General features: G+C 64.0%; 2 protein-coding genes across 4 annotated transcripts in view; one reads left to right on the top strand and one right to left on the bottom strand.

Annotated features, from left to right (window-relative positions):
- The window catches only part of BOP1 (BOP1 ribosomal biogenesis factor), a 67,905-nt gene that overhangs the window by 35,433 nt on the left and 8,059 nt on the right, over positions 1–24,413 (top strand). The gene's annotated exons all lie outside the window — the stretch shown is intronic.
- SCX (scleraxis bHLH transcription factor) lies at positions 8,691–18,392 on the bottom strand. Its single transcript, XM_030011082.2, has 2 exons — positions 17,599–18,392; positions 8,691–9,423 (listed from the first exon to the last, which is right to left on the bottom strand). Exons 1-2 carry the CDS (start codon positions 18,115–18,117, stop codon positions 9,385–9,387), a joined length of 558 nt encoding a protein of 185 aa, XP_029866942.1. The 5' UTR covers positions 18,118–18,392; the 3' UTR covers positions 8,691–9,384.

Raw genomic sequence — 24,413 nt, 5'->3', positions numbered from 1 at the left:
GTGCGTGCTGGGCGCGCACCTCTGCGGCGGGACCGGGCAGGGGAAGGCAGAGTCCCCGTCGAGAGCCAGGGCTCCAGCTCCCGTCCCCAAATTGCAGGGCACTGCACTGATGTGACAGATGCATTCAGCACATGACAGATGCATTCAACACGTCCCAGAGCAAGGTGCTGTCACACCGACTACTTTCGGGTGCTGAGCTGGCTCGGCAGCGTCTTCCCTGCCTCTCCTAGCCCTGGCTGCCCTGATGCGCATCCTAAAACCTTGGGGTACCTGCAGCCTTGCAAGAGGGGGATTATGGAGGCACAGCCCTGCTCGTTCGGGCTGGAGGACTCCAGCACGGTTGCATCGCTCCACGCAGTGAATGACTGAGACGCGTCAGCCCTGGGGGGGGTTCATTAGGGGCTGCGGACCTTTGCCGTCGGGCACGAGGGTGGTGGCTGAGCTTCTCCCTGCAGCGTGCCCTGGGGAAGGGTCCCGGCTGGGGGTTCAGACCCCTCTCGGTCTCCCTGCCTCGGCGTGCACCGCCTGCCCTCCCTGCGCACGGGGGCTGTCGGAGTGGGAGAGCGTGGGGCGGCCGGCGTGGCTTCGGCCAGGCTGCTAGGAAGGGGCAAGCGGGGAAACAAGCCCGTTCTGCCCGTGGCCGCAGAGGGGAGAGTGTCTGAGGGCACAGCGCTCGCCTTGCAGCAGGAGAGGAGCGACCCGCCGTCAGCCTTAGCCAGCAGCGGGGAATTTTCATCGGCGGAGGGCCCCCGCTCGCTCGGTGCAAAGCCAGAGCTCTGCCTTAAGCCGTAAACCAGGAGAGCCGCAGGCAGTCGCTGTTTCGGACAGGGTTGTTTGGCAGCGGGGCTGACCACACAGGAGAGCACCCCGTCCCGTACCGGCGCGAGGACGTGCCTGTCCCCGGTGCTGTGCGGCTTCCCGGCGGCGTGGGGGACACGGGAATGGCAGCATCGGCCTCGCCAGACTGGCCGGGCACGGCCCCCTCCCCCAGCCATCTGCGGGTTCCTGCAGGATTAAGCGGAGGAAATCTGGAATTGGGTTACTCTCAATATTGAACCTGCCATTATGATGTTTTTTATTTTGTTCTGTTCCGATCGAATTGGATGCAGCCTCCTTTTTAGCCCTTAATGGCTTGGCTTTGAGAATTTCCTTCAAAATTACACCACTGGCTTCCTGTTTTTAGAGCTCCCCGGAGCCCCGCAGCCGGGTGGAATAGCTGGGGAAATTGATCCCCGGAGCTGAGCTGGAGCGTTTGAGTCCTGCCGTGCCTGTGGGTGTGCGCGGGTGTGTTTGGGCTTTCTTCTCTTTCTTTTTTTATCGTTTCACTCGCCCCCCGGGGCCGAGGGCTGAGCACTCGTAAACAGAGTTAGTGCGTGCCTGCGCGAGGAGAAAATCCCACCGACTGGCAAGTCTGCAGCCGCGCTTTCCTCTTCTCGCTGGGGTGCAGAGGCAGGAGGAGCCGGGGCCCCAGGGAGGACAGACAAGGATGGCCCAGGGGAGGGCCAGGGCCCCCCCCAGGCACCACTGCTCCTGCCTCTGGAGCTGTCCTTGGGGTGGCGAGACCCGTCTCTTCTTTCTGAAACCCGCCTGCATGCAAATCCATGCGCGCTAGCAGGCTGCGGGCTCTCTGGAGGAAACCAGACCTGCAACGTCAAATGCTTCATCCCTAGTCCTGCCCTGTTGCACGCAGGGATTTCCCCCAGTAACAGGTTGTCTCTTCTCACTCCCGGTACCAGCGTACGCTCGGGAGCAGAAACAACTGCTTGGGGCTGTCTTGGAGCTCCGTGCGGCTGCCTCCGGCTGGCTCAGGCTGTATGTGTGACGCTGTGCCTCGCCTGCTAGCTGGGCTTAGCTTGCTGCATGTGTGATACGGTGCATTTGTCTTTTCAGAGGCTCCCGGCATCCTTCCAGCGGCCCTGCATGGCTGTCTGCTTTCCCTGGGTGGGCACGGCCGTGCCACCTCCACATTTCCGCCAGCCCGGTCCCTTCCCCAGCCAGCCCCACGCACGGCACAAGCCAGTGCCCAGGCTGGGGAACATGTTGCTGGTTACTGGCGAGAGCTGCAGCCGCACCCGGATCCAGCTGCTCTCGGAGCGTGCCAGCTAACGCGGTACTTAGGTTGGTCACCATAGCTAGGCTTGCTGGAAAGCATTTTTCCAGGCTGCAGATCTGTGTGGCTTTCCCTAGGGATCTATCAGCAGGTAGAAGACCAGTAAGCAGTTAACTAGGGATCTGGAAAGGTGCTGGAGCAGAAAAGACCAGTGGCATTGCTGCCCCAGAACATCTCAGCTCCCCAGCAGTGCTCCCCTGCAGCACACTCGGCTCCCCAGCAATGCTCCCAGCACCCCAGCAGCGCTCCCAGCTCCCCAGCAGTGATCCCAGCAGCGCTCCCAGCTCCCCAGGAACACTCCCGGCTGCAGGACAGCACAGCCACCCCCCAGCAGTGCAGGCTGAGGGGCTGCCCCTGCCCGTGCTCTCAGAGCCCTGGCCCTGCTTTTTCCAGCGGGCTCCAAGCGTGCTTTGGCTGCCGTCGAATGCGGCGAGCACCGAGCATGCAGCCGCTTCCTCTCCTTGCAGCTGAAGCTGTTGGGAAGGACTCTCTCTCTGGCACCTGGGGCCGGAGCTCTCCGGAGAGCGGCCGCTGCCTGCGGGCAGCACTGACCCCGTTCCCTCCCTGAGAGCCGGCCGACGGGCTCCCCTCCGGCTGCTGCCCCGGCAGCTCCCCGAGGCATGGCGTTTGGCTCGGAGGTGACTGCCGGAGCTGTGCTGCTCCCCCAGCTTTCACCCTGCGATGCCAAAACTCTTCTGCCCCGATCCCACGGCTGTCGTCGCTGTGAGAGGACTCTGTCCATCTGGTGCATCGTGCTGCACAGTCGGTCCCTCGTCGTTGGGACAGCCCTGGGCACCCCCGGCGCTGAGACTGCTCGGTGCAAGGGGCAACGTCCCCCCCCTCCTTGTCTGGAGCCACGCTTCCCCTTTCTGGTAAATGTAGGAGATAAAACAGGTTGGATTTGAACCCAGCCAGCCTGGAGCGTGCATGGGACAGACAGGTTTCTCCCTGAAGGGCAGGTTTCTGCAGCATCAGCAGTGCAGAGTGTCTGGGAAAAGCTCCCTAAGGGAGGTTTCATCTCCTTTTCCTTTCCCACTGGCACAGGCTGCCCGGAGAATTTGTAGCGTCTCCATCCTCGGAGGTATTCAAACCCAGCTGGACATGGCCCGGTTGTCCCGTGGGGTCCTGAGCAGCCTGCTCCAGCTGACCCTGCTACAGGCAGGGGGTTGGAGTGGACGATCTCCAAGGTTCCCTGCCAGCCTCGGCTGTCCTGTAAATCCCCGCGCTTCCAGCAAGGTCACAGGACCCGTGCTTGCGCCTGGGCTTGGGCTGGCTCAGCCCGCTGTGGTCGGTGCAGGACCTGCACCCGGCAGAGCTAAAGCTCCAGGACAGGATTTTTCCTGTGCTCACCGTGGCGGGGGACAGCTGGGCCCCTTTTGAGGAGCTGAAGAGCGTTTCCCTCTCGCCTTGCTTTTCCTCTCGCGTGCTGGCGGCCGACTGCGTCACCTCCTTTGGCGTCTCACCCGCTCATTCATTTTCCCCTTCGGCTTCTGGCCTTCTGCAAAACAGCAGGGAGAGGAAAACACTTCACAAGTCCGCTGGGCCGGTGCCCGGCGCTGCGGTGACAAGCACCGAGGGCCCGCGGGGATGCTCCCGAATTCTCTGAGCCCTTGGCAACAGAGCTGGGGGAAGGCGGGCGGCTCAGTGGTGTGAGGAGTGGGCTACAGACGGTGAACCGCGACTGCCGCGGCTGGAGGGTGGGCAGGGACCTGCTGGCTCCCCGAGTGGTCCTGAGCCAATGCTGTGGGGAGCAAGGAGGTCGGGAGACGGGAAGGAGTGCCCGGGGAGTGATGCTGGGGGTCAGGCGAAGGAAAGGGGTGCCCAGGGAGCGATGCTGGGGGTCAGGCGAGGGGAAGGGGTGCCCAGGGAGCGATGCTGGGGGTCAGGAGAGGGAAGGGGTGCCCGAGCTCTCCTGGGCCTGCAGCTGGCCAGCCTCACAGCTCAGAGGGCTGCAGCACGCCCTGGGGCAGCTCTGTTTCCCCAGCCGCCAGAAAGGTGTGTTTAAAGACCCTTTTCCTTTCTTCTCCGAGACCTCTGTAAGGCTTTACTAGCTAACCTATAATTTTCACCTGCATTATTTTAATAGCTTGCCAGCTGCACGTGTTGCCGAAGGGCGACAGCGAAGAGGCTGGGGGAGGTGTATGGAAGCGATCGATCGGGAGCGGTGGCAGCCGTGCACAGGCCTCCCGTCCCGGGCGCAGCGGCGTGCGGGGACACGTGGGTGCTGCCGGAGGGGCTGCGTACCCCGTGCGCTGCACCGCCAGGTCCCCGGTCTGCCCAGAGCTCCCCTGCGCACGGGAGTCACGCTCAGCCTCTGCGAACTCTCTTGTAGTTTAGCTCTGGCGTTTCTGCTCGGCTGGCACGCGGTCCGCGCGGCTCAGCAGCGTTCGGAGGGGTCTGGGAGGGAGACGATGGGAAGGTGGGCTGGGCGTAGCGGGGGGCATGGGGAGGGCAGGCAAGAGATGACACCCCAGGTGATCATTTGGCTAACAGGTATGAAAGTGCCGTAAAGCTGCTCTGCTGGCAGCGGGCCCGGGATCTCCGCTGGTGGAGATCATTGCCAGGACATCCCAGTCGCTCTGGGGAACATGGGTCAGCGAGGGTACGGCCGTGATGGGCAGAAAGATCCTGCAGCGGGGCTGGCGGCAGCTCCGTCTCGGGCTGCTGCTGGTGCTGGGGAGTCCCGGGTCCGCGCCGGCTCAGGGCTACAGCTGGAATTCAGAGGGGTGCGAAGCCTGCGGTAGGTTGTATCCCCAGCCTGCGCCGTGGGCTGGGTGAAGTTTGCTTTGCGAGGGCTGTGACGGAGGCGGCATTCATTCCCGGTTGCACAAGGTGGAGCGGCTTACTGGGAAACGTCTTGTCTCTCCGCTGGCAGTAGTTTCGATGAGCATTTCTGCCCGGAGGCAAGGAAGGTGGAGGGAAACGGACTGGTGCCTCACAGCCTCAGCCTCGTGTGCCGTCGGACCTCGGGGCAGCACCGTGGTGGGAGGCTGCGGGCCGGTTCCTGGGCAGCAGTTGCAGTGCAGTCCCACGTCAGGCTTGCTGGGTCTGCTTCGTGCTTGTGAGCTTTGAGGGAGGGAGGGCCGTTGCCCTCTGCGTCAGGGATCTCTGAGCTGTTGGTCTTTTAGCTCGTTTGCAAAATTGCCCGTTTTGTTTCTTTCTCTCCTAGTTGTGGGTCTCCCGGGCTCACAGCAAGGGCGGGAGCTGCAGCTCTTGTCCCTTGGAGTGTCTCAGGTGACCGGAGCGGGGTGACACCTCAGGGGCTGGCTGTCAGCCCCAAAGCCCTCCGCTCCTTCCAGCGGGAGCTGGGCATTGCTCCTGGAGCTTACAGCGTGGCTGCGGGACGGGGGCCGTGCTCCGGGGCACATCCCAGGCACGGAAGGCAAAGGCTGGGCTGGAGCAGGAATTAAGAGGAGAGCTGCGGTGCCCGGGGCTGGCAGCGAGGGGCTCGCGGGAGCCTGCCCAAGGCTCGCTGCCAGTCCCACGGGAGGCGGTTGCTGAGGGACCTGCAGCCCGTCTCCCCGTCCTCCCCGAGCCAACGGCGCGTCCTGGACGTGGGCAGACGTGCGAATCCTGGAGCTACCTGTGACTTCACAGAGCAAATATGTGGTGGAAAATTGCTCTGCACCCGGGCAGGCCCTATCACACAGCTGAGAGCAATTGCTGCACGGCTGTCTGCGGATGGCCGCCCGTGTCCCCCGCTCCGACGCCAACCGGCAAGCAGAAACAGCCTCCCGAGCCGGGAATGCTTTTCTGCCGGTCCCGGGAGCTTTCACCTCTTGCAGGGTGCAGGGAGGTGAGCAGCCGCACCGGGGAACGGACCTGGCTGCTGCCTCCGCTCACGGGCTGTGCCCGCAGGACACAACCCATCTGCGCTTGGCTTTGCGCGGAGCCCGGTGCTGCCAGCCGCGCAGCTGGTGAGCTTTGTTAAAGCAGGGGGAAAGCTGCATCTCCTGCAGCTGTACCTGTGCAAGCACGTCCCTTCCCGGCCGGCTCTGGAGCTTTTTCCCTGCTCCACCCGGACAGAACAGTGTCTGCGCTCGGCCCGTGGTGGCAGAGCCCTGCGGCGATGAGCTGGGGGAGGAATGCATGGCTGGAAGAGGCCCTGCGGGATCCGGCGGCAGCGTCTCGGAGCTGCCGCCTGCCAAGGTATGCGCGGCTCACCGTCTGCCAGGGCATTGCTGCTCAAGCCCTCCTCTTCTGCCGTCCGCGGCTAGAACCGGTGCCTTCTGCACCTTGTTGGTGCTGAGCTGCGGCTTGGCAGCTTCGCTTCGGCTCAGATGCTCCAGCTGTGCAGGGACCCTGCGGATCGCCAGCACCGTTCTGCCAGGCGCACGCGAAGGCAAACTGCGCTGCCTTGCCGTGTTTTTATTTGCTTGAGCACCGATCCCCTGTCCCTGTGTGACCGCAGCAGCCTCGGTGTGGGTGGGGACAAGTTGGCAGCATCCCTTGGAATTGGTGAAGCATCATTTAAGTGTTGAGTGTTACAACCTCATCTGCAGGACTCGAAAGGACTCCACTGAATCGAAGTTTTCCTCCCCGACGCCTCCAAATTTCATTTCAACAGTATCCATCACCGCTTGTGTATGCCTTTGAGTCCTGCCTGAGAGGCAGGGAGGCTTTCCAAACCTCTTTCTCCAGCTTCGAAACCGCTAATATTGAAATTAAAAATATAAAAATTTCCATCTCCGTAAAGCAGAGCGCTTCCAAATCCTTACGTGAAACCCCTGCGCCCGGCCAGGCTCCCTGCGAGCGAAGCACCGGACGTGTCAGACCAGCAGCACCGCGCTCGAGCCGCTCGGGGCCTCCGAACCGTTCGGCGTGAAGCAAATGGCCTCTTCCCGCTCCGTTAGCACTGGGGGAGCGAGGCCAAGCCGTGCTGCCGCTCGCCTGCGCTGGCACCAGCTGCCTCTGACGTTCCTGCGTCCCAGGGCCGTGCGGAGCGGCGAGGGAACCCTCCCGCACCTCCCGGCCGGGGAGCTAGCACGCCTCGTGGCTGGCAGGACGGCCGATGCCTGCGCCGAGCCCGGCTCGGGGACATCGTCCCACCCCAGCCGGTGGCAGAGGTCCGTTTTTTCCCGACCTCCGCTATACTAGCGTGTTTGGAAGGAGGAGCTGTGGACATGGCCGTGCCTGGCCAGCCCGCTGGCTTCCCAGTGCTGAGCATCCCTGAGTCCTGTTGCTCCCCTCTTGCAGACCACGGCCCCCAGCCCATCCGAGACCCACCCGCAGCCTGCGCAATTCATCCCAGGCAAATCGCAAAAGCCTTTGGTTTTGGTTATCTTTGGGGAATGCCTGCGACCGGCATGGAGCAGCCCTGGGGCCCAGGGCACTGGGCTCTCCAGGGCTCGTGGCGGTTCCCTTCTTTGAGAGACGATGTCCCACGCATAGCTGGGGACAAGGTGCGGGGGTTCCCGGGGGCTCGGGACACCGGCTGACACCTCTTTGACCTTCCCATCTTGTCTCAGCTCCCCCGGGCAGTGGCTGGCTCCGTGCTGTGCTGAGCAGGGAGATGCTTCACAGCACATTTTAGCCATCGAGGCTGGGTCCCTCTGCGCAGCGGGTGCTCGCCAGCGCTGGCAGGGGGTCTGCTAGCTCCCGGCGTGCCGTGGGCTTTTCTCCGCGGTTGCGAGGAGGAGCGCTGGCTGTGCCCTGCTTCCCCCTGCCGCGGCACGTGGAGCCCGCCGCCCCGATGCCCTCCGCTGCCTCCCTTCTTCCTCTTCTTTCCTCTCCGACCCTTTCTCACCGCGTCCTCCCTCAGCCCTCCTGCACTCATGCGGTGCCCAGCTGGGCGAGTGCCCTCGGGTATCCCCCAGGGAGCCCCCCGCTCTTGGTGCCGGAGCAACCCGGGTCCCTTTTGCAGCCCGCGTCCCGCAGAGGAGGTCTGGGTACCGCTGGCGGGGCGGGAAGAAGCCAGCGTTTCTGGCGTGCTGGCATCTCTGGCAGAGCTCAGAGCCCCGGCCCACCGGGGCCCCACGCTTCAGCGGCCGTTCGGCACCGGAGCTCACCCCCGTTGGGCTCCCGAACCGAGGAGGGGCTCGCAGCCGTGCTGACAGCCGAGCAGCCCCTCGCCTGCTGCTCGAGGGGGCCGGGGCTCAACCTTTACTCCGTCTCGCGCTTTCTATAACCTCGGGACGCCGTTTTGGTGACATAAGAAGGAGCGTTTCATTGCCCTGCGGCCAGAGGCCTGTGAAATCTCGGAGCGAGCGCTGCCTGGAGGAGCGCCGGCAAGCGCTGAGATGCCGTGGCGTTTGTGTGTAATTTATTTCCCCAGGAAACTCGGCTCAGCTGCAGCATCTGGTTTTCACCGAGTCCCTGCTTTTTACCTGGTCCTCCAGCTGGGTTTGAGCGTGGCACATGGGGGTCGGTGCTCGCCCCGGGCCACCCTGCAGGAAGGGTTCCCCCCCTCCCAGACCCTGCACTGGGGCTCAGTCCCGAGGGTAGGGGGGCTGTGCCCAGCGCTGGGGGAGCAGACCTCGAGCCGCGGATCAATCGCTTGCTGACCGGCCAGTGTTTAAAGCCAGCACGAGTGAGGGCGAAACCAGAGGTTTATTGCGCGAGGGGTGTCTGGGGCTCTGGAAGGAAAGAAGCTCCGGCCGTGAGTCTGAACCATATTCATTTTTAATTATACAAATTGCTCAGGCTTTATATTATCATATCAATGACATGAAACACCAGCATGTATTGATTAAACTCAACAAATGCAGCACCCCAGGACTCAGAGTTCAGGGGATGGAGTGGCTCAAAGCTGGAAGGGGACGGGGAGAGCAGGGTGTTTCCGTAAGCGGTTTCACCAGCGCTGCTCAAGTCAGACCTGGGATGGGGCACGTCCGAGCGCCGGCTCTCCCCCGGGAGCCGCCGTGCGTGGCATCCGCAGAGACCGGGGCAGGGACTCCCCTTCCAAGGAGCCCCCGGAGCAGGTCCCCTGCCCCTTCGGCTCGCCGGGCAGCGGCTGCGTTGCCCGCGCCGTGGCGGAGCGTCCCTGCGCGGCGAGCGTTCCTCCGAGCCGCCGCGCGCGGTCCTGCAAAGTCCTGCCGCCCCCGTGTCCGCGTTCGCCTCCCGTCTGCGGTCACCCCTCCGAGCCGGGAGGACGCCTGGCCTCTCCCGAGGCGTGTGTCCGGGTCAGGGTAAGGTCCTCCGGGGTGACGCCGTGCAGCTCTCCCCAGCAGCAGGGTGAAGGCAGGAGTGTCCGTGGCTGTGGTTTTGTGTGTGTGGCTTTTCCATCCTTCCTCCTTCTGCTCCTCCTTGTTGTCCTTCCTGAAAACTATGATCATCTAGCTCCGAATCGCCGTCTTCCTGTCTCGGTCTTTACTCTGCAGAGAAGAAGGAGAAGGCCAAGTTAAAAAAACACACCTGGGGCTGGGAGTTTTGCCAGCACGCCGGCTCCAGCCCGGGAGCCTCTCGCTCCTCCCCGCGCTGGTGCTTGGCAGGAGAGTCCTGCGGCAGCTCCGCTCCGACAGCTCTCGGGAGCCGCGGGGCAGCTTTCCCGAGGCGTCGTTGTCATCCCTCCGTGTCTCTCTGGGTGTCCGGAGGGGTCAGCGGGAGCGGGAGCTGCGTCTGCCCCAAAGCCCTGCTCCTGCAGGTGCCTGCCCTGGCCCTGCCGGGGGACTCCCCTCGCTGCCTGCCCTCTGCCACCCACGCTCTTCCTCGGGGCACCTGGCACGTCCACCCCACTGTGCCGTGCTCCCCGCGTGTCCTCCTTTGCGGTCACTCATCCAACCGCCTGCCTCCCCGAGCCCTTTCCCCAGTCAGAGACCCTCTACACTGACCAAACTGCCGATAACAGCGCCCAGTTCGGGGCTCTCTGATCCCTCTCCTGCAGCCCGAGTTCCTGCGGTCAGGACCTTTGTGCGCTCTGCTTGAAAACACTTGAAAACGCTAATCCATCCCTCTCCATCTGGTCGCCATCCGCGGCTTGCAGGAAACCTTCCCGTGCCATCGCAAAGTCCTCTCGGCCAGCCCCTCGGTGACAGCCAGGCTGCGAATCGGGCTTTGGTCCCTGGGCACCAGAAAAGCCCCCCCACCACCAGCACCATCATTGCCACCACTACCACCGTCACTACCACCACCATCACCACCATCACCGCCACCACTAACACCACCACCGCCACCACTGCCACCACCACCAGCACCATCACTGCCACAACCACCATCACCACCAGCACCATCACCGCCACCACCATCACCACCAGCACCATCACCGCCACCACCAGCACCACCATCACTAATACCCACCGCCGGTAGCACCACCGTTACCACCAGCACCACCACGGCCCCAGCCAGGTGTGCGCAGGCAGAGCCGGTGCTTCTCATTTCCAGTTCGACGGGATTCGTGGCCCAGCTGGGGTCGGACCGGGTTGGGTGCAGGTCTCTGCGCCCCGGGGACCAGGTGTTAGGTGACGTTTCCACCTCTCCTCTGCTGGCCCGTGGCTTGCCAGCGTGGCCCGGCCGAGGCCACGTCCCTGGGCTGGTCCGCAGGGCTCGCGGCGGTGCAGCCTCCCCCACGGCTGCACGTGCGGCCCCTGCTCTGACTCTTCCTTTGTTACCGGGGGTGGGGAGGGGAGGGGAAGGGGAGTTCAGCTCAGAAATGGTAAAATTAAATTTCCCAGATGTTCAGGCCCCAGGAGTTCTTGTGCTGTCTGGAGAGGAAATGGGGATTCGGAAAATCCCGCCTCATATTTTTTCCCCTATCACCTTGCCTTTCCGCTGCCATTAAGTGCAGCAGGAACAGTAAATTACAGGGCTGCGGAGCCGTCCCATCTTGTAGATACCGTGGGGGGGAGCGGGGGGACGGCGCTGGGGCGAGGCGCTGAGCTCCTGGGCTCTGCCCGTGGCTCCGGGCGGCTCGCCGTCCGCTCGTGGCTCTGTGCTTGCAGAAGGATTTCGGGGCTGCGCACGGAGCCGTCCCTACAGCCCAGCGCTCCCCGCTGACGTGCCGCCTCATGCCCAAATTATGGGTCTTTTCGCACAAAACCCGCAGGCGGGTCCAGGCTCCAGTCCTCGCTGGCTAATGCCAAGCCCTGGCCGTCCCGTAGGCTTGGTGGCAGGGTGACCCAGCTCTGGGTCATGGGAGAAGGGACCTGGAGAGCGTTGGTGGGGAAGGCCGTTGTGATGAGGACACTGAGCTCCCCAGTTCTCCGTGCTGCACCTGGGGTGAGGGCAGGGGGGCTCGGCCGGGGGGGCTGAGCCCTGGGGCTGCCCCGGGGTACCCTGACCCACGCCTGCGCTGGAGCCCGCAGCGGGATGGCTCTGGGTGCCCTGCAGCTCCAGTCGCCTCCGCAGAGCCGTCAGGGCAAGGCACTGCCAGCCACGGTGGAGCGAGGGCGGCTTTCCCCGCGCTCGGCGCAGAGCCCCCGGCGCGCGGCTGGGCTCAGCCCTTCCTGCGCTTGCCCTCGGCTGCGTCCAGCGTGGCACTCCGCGCCGCAGGAGAGGTGGCTGCCAGCGGTTTTGCTACGACAGCAATCGAACCCAGGGGTGCAGGCAAGCGGCGGGTGACGGGATCAGCTGGTTCTGCCCAAACCCATCCACCCCGCTCCTCCTCTTCCCGCTCCTCCCCGCCGCTCTTACCCCTGACGCAGGCTGCGAGTTCCTCACTTAGTGTTGAATCACAAGCCCGCTCGGTCGAGGCTGCCCTCAAAAACCTTTGCCAGCGTTCTCCCTCCCGAGGGATGAAGCATGAACGGCCAGCGGCTGAGCTCTCCTGTGCCTACGGCGGGGGCCGTCGGTGGCGGTTCAGCCGGATCCAGCATGCCAGCGCTGCCCTCCCGAACTCGGCCGCTGCCCGCCTTGTCCCCTCCTGCTCGGTGCGGTGACACCGGCTGCACTGGCAGAGCTCCTCACCAGCCCCAGCCCTTTTCGCCAAGCCCCACAGGTCCCTGCAGGGCAGGCTAACCCCCACCCAGCCCCCTGCCCTCCTGCATGGCCACCTCGCTCCTTCCCAAGGGTCCTGTCCTAGCCACACAGGAAAATCTCCAGTCCTCTCATTGCTCTGCTCCAGCCCTACGCCCTGCTGCATTTACCTCTGCTGAGAACTCCTCTCCGTTCCCTTTGCATGGGACCGGAGGTGGTTTGGGAGATTCTCTGGAAAAGTTTTCTGTGGGGCTCCTGCCACGCTTGCCCCATGTGTGGCCAGGGCAGGAGTCCTTCAGGATCTGAGAGTCTGCACGGCCATCACCTTCCTCCCTCTCCTCCACATAGCCGTTCCTCTCGAGGAGCTGACATCCTCTGGGGAACAGCGAGGCATGGACCAGCCTGCGGCACCCGGGTCTTCCCTCCCTGCCTGCCTGCTCTGCCCTCGGCGGTGGCAGTGGGACCTGGAGCCGCTCCAGCCCCTTGCACAAAGCTGGCGGTCACCGACATCCCCTGCCCGCACCTCTCCGGTTCCTCGGCGCGGGACGGGGCAGCGTGCACGCACAATGGATACCCCTCCGTACCTTCCCTCGGCTCTCCGAGCAGCGCCTGCCCCACGAAGGGGGCCCGGTTTTACAGCCTTGCCATGTCCCAGGCTTGGCTGCTCCTTTCTAACACGTCACCTGGCTGGCAGTGCCGCTGCGGCTGACAACGCGCTGTCTTCTCTGTCTAGAAGACGGAGCGGCCGATGCTGGACACTCGTCCCTCGCCGCTTTAACTGGTGAGCAATCCTGGCACTGACTGCTCGGGGTGACCCACGCGCCTCTGCCCCTGCGTCTCGTGTCCCCAAGCCCGCTTGCCCCTCGGCCCTTTACAGCTCTACGCAGCGCAGGCAGCGGGGACGAGCGCTTTGTGAGGGCTTTGGCACGCAGAGGACGCGGCGAGGGTCCTCAGCCCCGGAGCAGTTTCAAGCAAGAGGCCTTGCTTGGATTTGGACTTTTTGGCATTTGATCAAGCCCAGTCTACCCCCCAGTGCAGGCGGTCCGTGAGCTGCCCCGAGCCGTGGCTGTTCCCAGCAGCTCTCCCAGCCGATATGGTCGCTGGAGGAGAAATGTCCTGTTTTTTCCCTCCACCAGCACTATGTGTTCTGGCGGGCATGACGGCACAGGCAACGGCTGCAAAGGAAAACCTGGAGAAGCACAAGCCCCTCCATGGGCTGGCAGCGATGGGGTGTCCGGCCCCCTCTCCCAGCGCTCACTTACGGGAATGGCACAATCCTGCTCCCTAGCAATGCCGAGGACCATCCCGACCATCGCTGCTGCTCACCCACGTGTTGTCCACTCGCCTGTGGCAAGTGTGACGCTCCTGCCAGTATGGTGTCCACCTCCCTCCTGCGTATGTCCTGACCGGGGCATTGTCCAAGGCCTTGTCCCCCTGCAGGTTCTTAACCTTTTGATTAGATCTGGAGGAACTGGCAGCCCCTTTAGCCAAGCTCAGCCTTTCTCCGGCGGGCGGCAGACACCTACACATGAGTCATTTTTAAAGAAGGATCTTTCCAGGGAGGTGGTGTTGGTTTCAGCCCGATATGGGAAAGTCCCTGGGATAAGGCGACGGCAGGACGCCTGGGTGCAAGGCAAGGCTGAGTCACGCAGCACGAATCTGGGCAAGCCCCTTTGCCCGCCAGGGTGCCGCTCGGCCAGCAAAAGTGGGACGAGGCGAAAGATCAGCTAGGAAGGGTTGGCAGAAACTGCTGCCTACTCGGCTGTCCCTTGGGGTGCCCACCGCAGCTGGCAACCCCAAACATCCCACCCGAGCTCCGTCCTGGGACCTCTCTCACTAGAGAGAGCCTCTGCACAGCCGCTCATGCCTTCCATCCCGTTTCTCCCCTCCCTGCAGCGGGTCCTGCTCACAGCGACCGCAAATGCTCACCCGCAACTTCCCTGGTGCTCCTGCCTTCCCATCCAGGGTGCCCGGGGACGAGGTGGCCTTTGCCCACGCTGTCTCCTGGGGTTTCAGTTGCCATCTCCTGCCTCTCTAGAGCGTGTCGGGCTTTTAACGAAGGGAGCCGTGGCATTGGCTTCCCACTCGGAATCACGGGTTGGGCGCAGCCTTCCACGGCTCGGGATGGAGATGGTGTGCCCAGCATGGACGGAGGCTGCGGAAGGGCTGGGAGCCAGGCAGGCATGGCGCGTCTTGGGTTTTTTGTGAAGGAGGAGGTTTTAGAGAGCCGGCCGCAGCAGGCGCCTGCAGGCTGGGGTATCTCCTGCCACGGGCTGGCCGGCTCTTGGGGTGGGGAACTGCGTGGCACATCTGGCACAAAATGAATGGGCAGAACTGGTGACAGAGGGGCACACGGTGGCTCGCTTGGAGGCACCGTGAAGGAGATCCCTCATGAGGTCACCCTTTCTTTGGCAAAGCCTAGAAAGCCGTAGACGGACAGAATCACGCACCGCAAGGTTGCATTGGTTGAAATGACCGTTACCTGTAAGCAAAAAGCCATGGCGAAAAAGCAGACCTTTCTGACGGGGATGGATGGGCTGTTTTGACCTGAGCACCCAGCGGTGCAAAACAATTTATATTCTGATAGGATCAAGCTGCTCCCCTCTAAGCTCAGCATGGAGCGAAGCTCTGTGTGTGTGTTTGGGAGAGGAGAAGTGGCTCTGCCTCCTTCCCTCGTGGGACGGGTAAGTGGGAAGAGGGCTTCCGAGGAGCTGCGTGCTGTTGCTTGCTGAGCTCCCGAGCCTGGAAGCGCTGGGGCGAAGGGCTGGAGCTGCCACGCACGTTGGCGCTGGGTCAGCTTTGGGTGGTCAGTGAGGCGAGCGGTCTCGCACGGAGCTGGCTTCTCCTGAACGGGAGGGTGGCCATCTGGCTCTCCAGGGCCAAGGCAGGGTCCCTTCCACCCGACGTCAAACGGGCTGTGAGATCCCAGCTGCGCTGTGTTTGCAACTCCAGAGGAGATTGCTTTCATTTCCTCACCATTTGTCAAAATACCTTCCTGATAAAAGATGGTTTATTTTATTCCTTTAACACACAATAAAACCTATCGAGTTGTTATCTGGCCGTAAAATCTCAAGCACAGACCAAGTGCACTGCTCAGGCACTGTCTGTTTCGGTCCCCTCTTCCCAGCATGAACCCGACCTAGCTTATTTCTCAGCCAAACCAAAGTATCTCGTCCCCTTTGACAGCCACTGAGGGTCTAATCTCGGGGAGGTTTATCCAGAAGAGCTGCAGGAAGGGAGGTGGCCCCTCTTGGCCCGGGACTCCTGCACTGCTTATCCTTTCCATGCGCCTTGGCACTGACCTGCCTGTCCTGGGGTTCGGTCCCACACAGGAGCCTGTGCTGGGAACTGATGCCAAAGTGGCGATGGGTATTTATCGGAATTGATGCAAAAGTGGCGATGGGAATTTATCGGAACTGATGCAAAAGTGGCAATGGGTATTTATCAGAATTGATGCAAAAGTGGCGATGGGTATCTATAAGAATTGATGCAAAAGCGGTGATGGGAATTTATCGGAACTGATGCAAAAGTGGCAATACCAGCAAAAAGAGAGGGAGAATGCTTGATCTTTGAAGCTGTTAGAGGAGGTCTCCGAATAGGCTGGTAACTGGAAGGCAGAAGAGTTTTCCAGTTCAGCCCTGTAGGAGCTTCCCCACCTGCAGCTTCTGTTTTTAAACTGGGGCAGTACTGGCTGGAGCAGTTTGCTGGTGCACGAGGGCACTTTGCAGCCGGTGGTCTGCATCCCTCACCCACTGAGAAGAGTTTGACACTTGTGCTCATGAAAGCCAGGGACAGCGCAGGCACTTGGTCTCCGCTGCCCAAGAGGAAAGAGCTCCACGTATTCGTCTTTGATGACCTAAGGTTTAGCAGTGCAAATCCCAGCAGATGCAAAGGCTCCTGACGTTGTTCCCTCCTGCCTGCTGCTCCCAGCTCTGTCTCCTTCTCTAGTGAATTGGAAAGGACGTGCAAGGGGGATTAACAGGGTTTGGGGTTTTCCTGCTCTGGAATACTCAAGCTGTCAGAGTTTGCTCGTGACTGGTTTTACCGCCACTGCTTCATGCTTAATGAGCCTTGAATCCTTAACAAAGACTTCTCCCTCTTCAGGGCATTACTCATTGGGGTTAAACGGGTTCAAACGGTGGAGCGTGCACGCACGGCTCCGGCTGCCATCCCGACGCCTCTGCATCCGCTCCTCTTGAGCTCCCCTTTACCTCTACCCTGCCCGAGACCATCTGCGCCGTGCAGGCGACCAACAGCTTTTTAAAACCCAGCCACAGCCTTCTTGAGCAAGGCTCGATGCTCCGGACAGCCACCTCCTCCCAGTGCCCCCGCTCCCCCGCGGCTCTGTGCGTGCGTGGCAAGACCTGCGCCGTACGTCAGGAGAGCCCTGAGAAAGGCTGCAGCCCTGCACCGTGCCGCTGCGCCCTGCATGGCACCCCCGGGGGCTTGAGGGGGGGGTTTGGTTTCGCTGCACCGCCGGAGAGGGTCTGCAGGGACAGGCAGGGCTGTGCCGGGCCGGCAGCCGCTCACCGCCTCTCCCAGCCGGCGGCACTCGTGCAAATGGCCCCCGGAGCCTCGGCAGAGCTGCTGCTGAAGTTGGATTTTTCCCAGTCTAGCTGCCGGGCTCGTGTCCTGCTCCACCTGCCCCCTCACCCTCCCTGGGCAGTGGTGTCAATCCCACCGGAGCCGTGGGCCTGCGTGGCAGGCGTTGGCCGGTGCTGGTGCCAGGCGTTGACCAGCGCCGGTGCCGGTGCCAGGCGGGCACAGAGACGGCCCTGTGCCGGGACACCGGGAGGAGAGCGCTCCCCTGAAGGCACGGGGTTGAGAGCCAGGAGCGGGGAACACTGGGAGAACCGGTGCTAGAGACCCGCCGGTGCCTTTGGCAAGCTGGGACGGCCGTCCCGCTTCCCGAATGCTCGTGGGGCAGAGCTGCTGGTCCCCGCGATCCTCCGGGATGCTTTGAGGGGCTCCTACATGCCGTGGTGTCGGCCTCGGCTTCCCCCCCAAATCCCTGTCCCGGCACGGCTCCTCGGGACACCAGGCCCATGGCTGGGTGCGCGGAGCCAGCGCAGCCCTCGCCCAGGCGGATGGACCAGCCCGGGGAGACGGCTCTGCCAACCGCTCTCGCCTCTCCGTTTGCTGGCTGCACTCTGCCGGAGGCGAAATGCAGACTCCTTCCAGACCCTTTACTTTCCCCGCGCCTCTGATTCCCAGCTCCTAAAATCCATTTCTCGCCCTCGTAGGGTTTCCCCTTCTCCCGTCCCTTTGCCTTTCAGTGAACGCATGCGAGATTTGGAGGCAGCTGCTGGGGGCTTTGGGCAGCAAATCTGGACGTGCTAAAGGGAAGCGCTGTATTTTCCACGCCTGGGTTTTGGGCTCGCCGGCGGGGTCTGGCGTGCTCTCCGGCTCGCGTTGATGCAGCTCCCGCCGGAGCCGCTTCGGCTCTCCCAGCCGTCCCATCTCCCCCTCGGCTCGCACCGACCGGCCCGATGGCAGCGGAGCCGCAGCCGGCGTCCCGGCGCTCCCGAACCCCCTCCTCACGCGATCGTGGCTGGGGACACCCGGGGGTCCCCCGACCGTGGCCGGCGCGGCCCCCTCCGGCCGAAAGCCCCGCGGGGACGGCTCGAGCGGCCACTTACCAGCTTCCTCTGGTTGCTGAGGCAGAAAGTGCAGATCTGTTTGGGCTGGGAGTTCTCGGTGTCGCGGGCGGGGGGGCTGCCGCCGCCGTGGTGGTAGAAGGCAGGGGTGGTGTGGCAGGGCTGCCCGTCCCCGCACGCCTCCCCCACCAGCAGCACGTTCCCCAGGTGGGAGATGTAGCTGGAGGCCAGTCTCAAGGTCTCGATCTTGGAGAGCTTTCTGTCGGCCGGCTCGGTGGGGATGAGCGTGCGGAGGGCGGTGAAGGCGGTGTTGACGCTGTTGGTGCGGTCACGCTCCCGCGCGTTGGCCGTGTGACGCTGCCGGGGCTCCCTGTTGATCCGGTTGGGTTTCTTGCCGCTCCTGCGCTTGCTGGCCTTGATGCCGTAGCCGTCGGTGTCCAAGTGGTAGGGCTTCTCGTCCGAGCCGGAGCTCTCGCTGCCGTTCTCCTCGTCCTCGGACAACATGCTGATCTCGGGGTACAGGTACCGGCTGGGGGCCGAGCGCAGCATGGCAAAGGACATGTTGGGCGGCGAGGGGACGCCGGGGAAAGCCGCCTGGGGACCGCCGCCTTCTAGCCGACCTCCTCCTGCTGCGGGCGGCCTCAGCTCCAGGCGCTCATGCTGCTTCCTCGGCTGGGGTCCGGGGAGCCCCGGTTCGCCTCGCCCTCCCCGGGGCAAGCTCCGGCTGGGAGGTGTTGCGGCCGGGGGTCCCCCTCCCCAGCTCCCCGCCGGTTCTCTCCGTGCAGAAGGGGTTAAGGGCTGCTCACAGGCAGGGCTGCCTGTTTCCTCTCCCCGCACATGTGCATCTTAAGACGCCGAGTGTGGCAGGAGCGGAGTTTTATAGCAGCCGCGATGGTCAGCCAGGCCCCTCCTCCGGCTCCTGCTCCGGCTCTGGATGTGGGAGCCCAGCAGGCTCACGCCTACCTGAGCTCACCCTCCATCCCCACTGGGGACTTAACCCTTCAGGGCTCGGCCGGGGGTCCTGCCCGTGGCCGGGAGCGGGGAAGGGGCTGGCGAGGACACGGCGGCGGGGAAGCGCTTGCCGCCGTTCACCTGCCAGCTGCGGGCTTCGGCTGCCAGCACGGCACATGGCGGGCACACGGGGACTCCCGCGGCATCCTGGCCCGTCACCTGGGTGGGCACCGGCAGCGGGGTCCGTGGGGACTCCCAAAGGACCCCGCAGGCTGGGGTGGGAGGGAGGGTCCCCCGGCCCCGCGCCTGTGGGGTTCACGGGCAGCTTGCGCCTGGGACAGAGCTGGGGACAGGGCTGCGTCACCCCCAGGCCGGGGCTGGGAAGACAGGCTCCTGCTCAGGATTAGTCCCTGCACGGAGAGCCCCTGAGAGCGCTCCCTCCCCTTCCCGCAGCATGACCAAATCCATCCTGCTGCTGCTGCTGCTGCTGCTAATGGGGCAGAGAGGCAGGAATTAACCCTTGAGGAGCTGCCCGCCGGCACGCCTCCGCTGAAGCTCCTGCCTGGTGCACGCCTGCTGCTTTAATTTGCTTTAATTTCCTCCCCAGGTATCAAGAACGGCATTTGTGTCTCTGTCAGCCTGATAGGCGTGTGCAGGTGCGGAGCCCGCTCCTGTCCCCGTAACCTGTCCCCATAACCTAACCCGTCCCCGTAACCGCGCCGGCTTTGCTGAGCCTGCAGAAACCAGCACCTGCTGGCAGGGTCGACTTTGGAACCTGCCCCAAATTACCCCCGGCTCCCCTTCCCGCGCCAGCTCATCGTGCCCACGCAGGCACCTCCAGCAGACTCCTCTGGGGACAGAGGGCTTGGGGGGGTTGAGCAGGGGCCCCCATGGACCCCCAGCGGCTGCCTCTTCAGCGGGGCAGTCCTGACTCTCTGTGCCCAGACCTGAAACCGAAGGAAACCAAGGCATTTCTGTGCTCTGCAAGTGAGCTTAGAGGCTCGTGGAGAGAGCCCTGCGCCCCAGCCCTGGCTTTGCTCTGCAAAACTCTTGGCTCGGTGGCAGCCCCAGGCAGGCAGGCTCAGTGCAGCCCCAGGGCTGCTTGATTTCATGGCATCAGTCACGGGCCTGGAGCCACGGAGGTGCTGCAAGGCCGTTCCGGAGCTTGCTGGCCCAGCCGGTCCCTTGCTGCAGAGGCAGAGAGCAGGCAGGGAGCTTCGGCCCCGGTGAAGGCCGTCAGCCTCCTCCTCTGTGGCCAGGCACGTGGGAATCCCCATAGCATCCTGGGTCACAGAGCTGTCCCGAAGGGCTGGGACCCCACAACCAGGATGGATCCAGGGAAACAAGCACCGGAGCAGGCAGGGAATTGCCTCAGCTCTGGGCTGCCTTACCCTGGCCCTGTAACCTCGTAAAATAGGAGCTGGGACAGTGGGAGCGTGCCCCCTTCAGCTGCACGCTCTGCCTTTGCACGAGGAGAGCATCGGTGCCTGGAGAAGGCCGGCTCTTCCCCCGATCCCAGGCACATCTCCCAGCCCGGCGGAGCTCCTGCCTCCCGGCCCTGCTCGGTGGACCCCCAGGGCAGCGGCATCCCCTCGCAGGGCGACTGCAAACCCGCAGCCTGGCGGGGGGGCTGCAATGGGGTCGGCGGGGCTGAGCCCCACGGACTGCTCTCCCCTTGCCAGCGGGAGGGACACCGGCTGCTTTTGGTGACGGCAGGGACTGGCAATCCCCAACAGCGGCAGCTCCGGCCCTGCCTGCATGCAGCCCCCGGGGGCAGCCGGGTAAGACCCCCATGCTCCGCTGGTAAAGCTGCGTCACTTCGAGTGCGCTTAGTTTGTGTGGTGCGTCGATAAGGAGCATTTTAGCTTGGCCAGAAATGGGAATTGCCATTTGCTGTGAAGTCTTGGGTTTCCCCTCCGTTTCGGCGGTGCGCAGAGCATCCCCCTGAGCGCGGTCCCCAGCAGGAGCTCCGCATGGGGTGTTGTCACTCCGAGCCAGTGTTTTGCACCTTTGCAGTGTGCTACCACAGTTAATCAACAGTCTCAGCAGCTTCTGAAATCCAAGCCACTGTCATCTCCTTCCACAGCACTGGGCGCTCACCATGTGTGCTTTGGAAACCCAGGCTCCTGTAGGCATCTGCTTTCGTTTAGCTCCGCTAATGATCTTGCTTTTCTCTAGCACCTTCTATCCAAGTGCAATCCCCAGGCACTTTCCCTGTGCTGTCCTTCCTGGTGGGAAGCACGTCCATCTCCCTGCGGCCCAGCTCCTCCGGCTCTGGACCGGGATGCAGAGCGGTCCTGTCTGCAGGTGACGCTCAGCCCTGGGTCAGGCCAGAGCACCAGACCTGGCAGTGACTCAGAAAGCCCCGCTCTTAAATAAGCAGAGGCATTTGGCGCTGGAGATCGCAGCGTCCCGACCCCTGGCTTTGTGGCTCTCCTGGCTTCCCAGAGACCTTCCATGATGTCCCACTTTGGGCATCGTCTTCCCAGCCCTGGCAGGTCAGCAGAGCCTGGTGCAGGCGCCTTCTCCCAGGGAGGCTGCGGCTGCGGAGCCACGGCCGAGGAGTCTGAAATTCCCCGTTGCGATCCATCCCCTGCCACGGCTTTATTACCTGGAAGCTTGGCCTGGCTGCCTGCAATGACGCCACGGCTCCGCCGCAGAGGAGGTGCTGCCTGCGGTGGCTGCCTGCCTCGTCCCGCTCCCTGGACCGAGGCGCTGGGCCGTGGTGCAGCTGGGCTTTCGCGGTCCCCCCTTTGAAACCTGCCTCTCCCCGTCTTCGGGACCTGCCCTCCCCAGCTAACAGCCCTGCAGAGCGTGGGGTGCTTGGGGTGCCTTTCCCGCAGGCACCTTGACCCCAGGCTCTGCAGAGCTTCCCTCCCCGCAGAGGGTGCCCGGTGCTCGTGCCGGACCCCTCGAGGACCCCGCTCCTATGGGAAGGGGTGCTGGGGGTGCAGAGCCCTCTCCAGCACTGCTGGAGTCCGGACTGCGGTCACCTCGCGGGGCGGGGGGGGGCACATGAGGCGTCCTCCTGCCGCCGACCCGGGATCCCCAGCACCCCACCAAGTAGCCGGGCACGCCGCTGCGGTCTCTGGGATGGGGGGGGACGGGAGGGTTGAGCTTGCCCCGTCCCCTTTCTCCTCCACGTGGACCGGATATTTTCAAGAGAAGAATCTTTCCTACGAGGCTCTCCAGCTGCCAGGAATGTGCGTCTAGGAATGCCCAGGGCCCATCCAAGAACAACTTCCAGACGTGAGGCTGAGTGACGGCAGTCCCTCGCTCCGGGGCTCCAGACTCCCCCGCGCTCGCTTGGAGGACGCAGCTCGCCGGAGGCGATGTGTTAACGACACGGGAGGCAGCCGTGCAGCCCGAGTGGGTGGGTGGGAGGCGAGCGGAGGGGAAGGAGGGGGCCCGTGGCTACTGGGCTGCTTCCACACCGTTAAGAAACTCCGTCTGGGAGGAATTTGCTCCTTTCTCCGCACTGTGGGGCTGTCGGGGGGGACGTGGATCCCACTGCTGGGGGTTGGCCCTGGCGGGGGGGAAGCTGCAGCCCAGCCATCCTCCCGTGTTGGCCCCAGGCGTGTACATCCCTCCGGGATTTTGTCGGGGCTGAGACCCCGGTCCTGACCTACCCAACGGCACTGTCAGTGCTTTGGGGTTTGCTCCCTGGCCCAGAACAACCAGAGCTGGGGACACCTCGTCGGGGTCTCCCAGTGTCCTCCCCAGCGGTCACTGGGGTGTCTGTGCCAGGCACATTAAGCACCGGGGACGGGACAAGCGTGTGGGGCATCCTGCCGGTGCTGAGCCCGTCCTTGCCAGGCTGTGCCGGCAGACGCTGCCTGGCCGGTGCTGCGTGGACCACCTCCTGCGTCGGGGTCTGGGCTGGGGCGGCCGGGGTGTGCTCCCGCCTGGCCAGCACGGGACCCTGGGGCTCGTGTTTGAGGAGAAAACATTCCAGGCCTGCTGGGATCCTGTCTGTGCTCCTGGCAAGAGCTTCGCCCAGGGATTCCTGCGTCAAGTCCACAGCTCCTGGCGAAGCTGAGCTGGCCTTCGGGAAGAGACGCCCAGTCTGGGCTTCCAAGCTCCAGGCAAGGCAGCACTCTCTGCACAGCAGCCTGGGGTGTTAAAAATACTTGCTTGTCTCTACGCTGACTGTGTCTCTACAGCTGAAGGCTGCAGCTAGCCCTGCTCTGCCACGCCACGGCTGGAGAGCTGGCCCTGCTCAAGTCTTTCCCTGTGCAAGCGGAGCGTGTGCTCATTAAGGTGAAGAGAACATCACACGGGGAGAAAGGGCAGAGAAGGCAAAGCTGCTCCCATCCCTCGGCCGCAGAGCCCAGAGAAACAGTTGGCGTCCCCGTCCCCACCTCATCACCCGGGCATCCGTGCTGCCGATCCTCTAGTGCCTTCTCGCCCTCTGCCCCGCCGCCGTCACTGCCCAGCCTGCCATCGCATGCCCGCCTGCATCCCCGGAGGTGAAGCAGAGCGGCTCCAGCATCGCTGCCTGCGTCGGCAGGATTGCCGCATCCCCTCCCCTGCTTCTCCCCGGAGGCTCCGTGCCACCCGAACCCCTGCCCTGCCGGAGGGCTCGCGTCTCCGGCCTCGGGACCCCCGTGACCGAGCGAGCCATGCAGCGGTGCGAGCGCATGCGCGCGCTGCTCCAGGAGCAAGTACTTCTGCTAGAAACGCAGCGGGGCGCAGCCGGACGGACGCTGCCTGGCCAGCGTGCCTGGGAGCGTCGGTGTCGCGCTCGGTGCTGAGAACGGGAGCCTGCACCAAGTGTTGGCTGTCACTGACCCCGTCACCGTTCCCTCGTCCCGCTCAAGCCCCACGGGGCTGCCGTGAGCTCAAGGAGCGGAGCGTCGGATGGAGCAGTCCCCGTGCCTGTGGGGACTACTGCCTCTGCCCGGCAGCCCCTTGGGGAGCCGGCGGCTGCTGCCCCATTGCTCTTTGCAGAAATCTCCTGCCCGGGTGAGGCAGCAGCTCCAGCCCCAGCAGACACGGCGGCTGCGAGCTCCTGCTTGGCCAAGAGCTGGCACCACCGCAGAGGTGTCGTGGCTGCCTGCAGCCTGGAGAGCTGTGGGCATTGGGCATCCCAGAGCAGCCTGTGCCGGGCTCCTGGAGGTGTCTCGGATAATGGCTTTCCTGCTGCCGGCCGTGGGATGAGGCTTCCAGAGCCGACAGCCCTGTGTCTGTCCGTCTGCGCGAGCCTTAGCTGGGCAGCTGCAGGGAGGGGCTCTCCCAGCTCGGTCCCAGGTGGTCCTGGAATTCCCTGGGGTCTCGGCAGCCCCCAGCCTCCAGCCAAGCGCAGCGGCAGCATCCCTGGACCAGGCCAGCCCTTGCTGGTGCCAAGGGGAAAATTCCTGCCCGGATCCCCGCGGGGGCTGCGCACATCCTGCGCTGACGTCTGCTCGGAGAGTGATGGATGGGTCCAGCTTGGCCCCTGGGGCTCTCGCCGGCTCTGCCTTCCCGGGGCTCCAGGCACCTTTCCGTGGGAGGCTCCGTGTCGTTTGCAAGTGTTTATGGGGACCAGATGGTGCCGCGGGGCGAGGGTGACCCCTGACTGCGGGGTGTACGGGGCACAGGTCGCCTTCACACCTTCGTCCCTCTGTGGCTGTAATTGGGGACGGGGTCTCTGCGTTCTGCAACGTGAGGGCAGCCGGGAGAGGCCGGAGGGCCCTCGCTCCCCACTCCTGCCCGACCCTGCCAGCCCTGAGGGGCAGGATACGGCCGGGGCGGGCGAGGAGCAGGGGCTGGTGCTGGGGACCAAGGCAGGACCACCCGCCCGGTGTCTGCCTTTCCCCCCCGCCAGCGGGTCGCATCCTGCCCTCGCATAGCTGCAGGGGCTCCGTCCCCAAGTAACGCTGTGGGTTTGCTGTCAGCGGCAAGGAGTTTGGAGGTCTGCGTTGCCC

Source organism: Aquila chrysaetos, chromosome 4 (assembly GCF_900496995.4).
Source record: "Aquila chrysaetos chrysaetos chromosome 4, bAquChr1.4, whole genome shotgun sequence".
NCBI classification, from domain to species: domain Eukaryota; kingdom Metazoa; phylum Chordata; class Aves; order Accipitriformes; family Accipitridae; genus Aquila; species Aquila chrysaetos.
The sequence above is the reverse complement of the archived record's forward strand: the minus strand, read 5'-3'. Positions and strand labels throughout refer to the sequence as shown.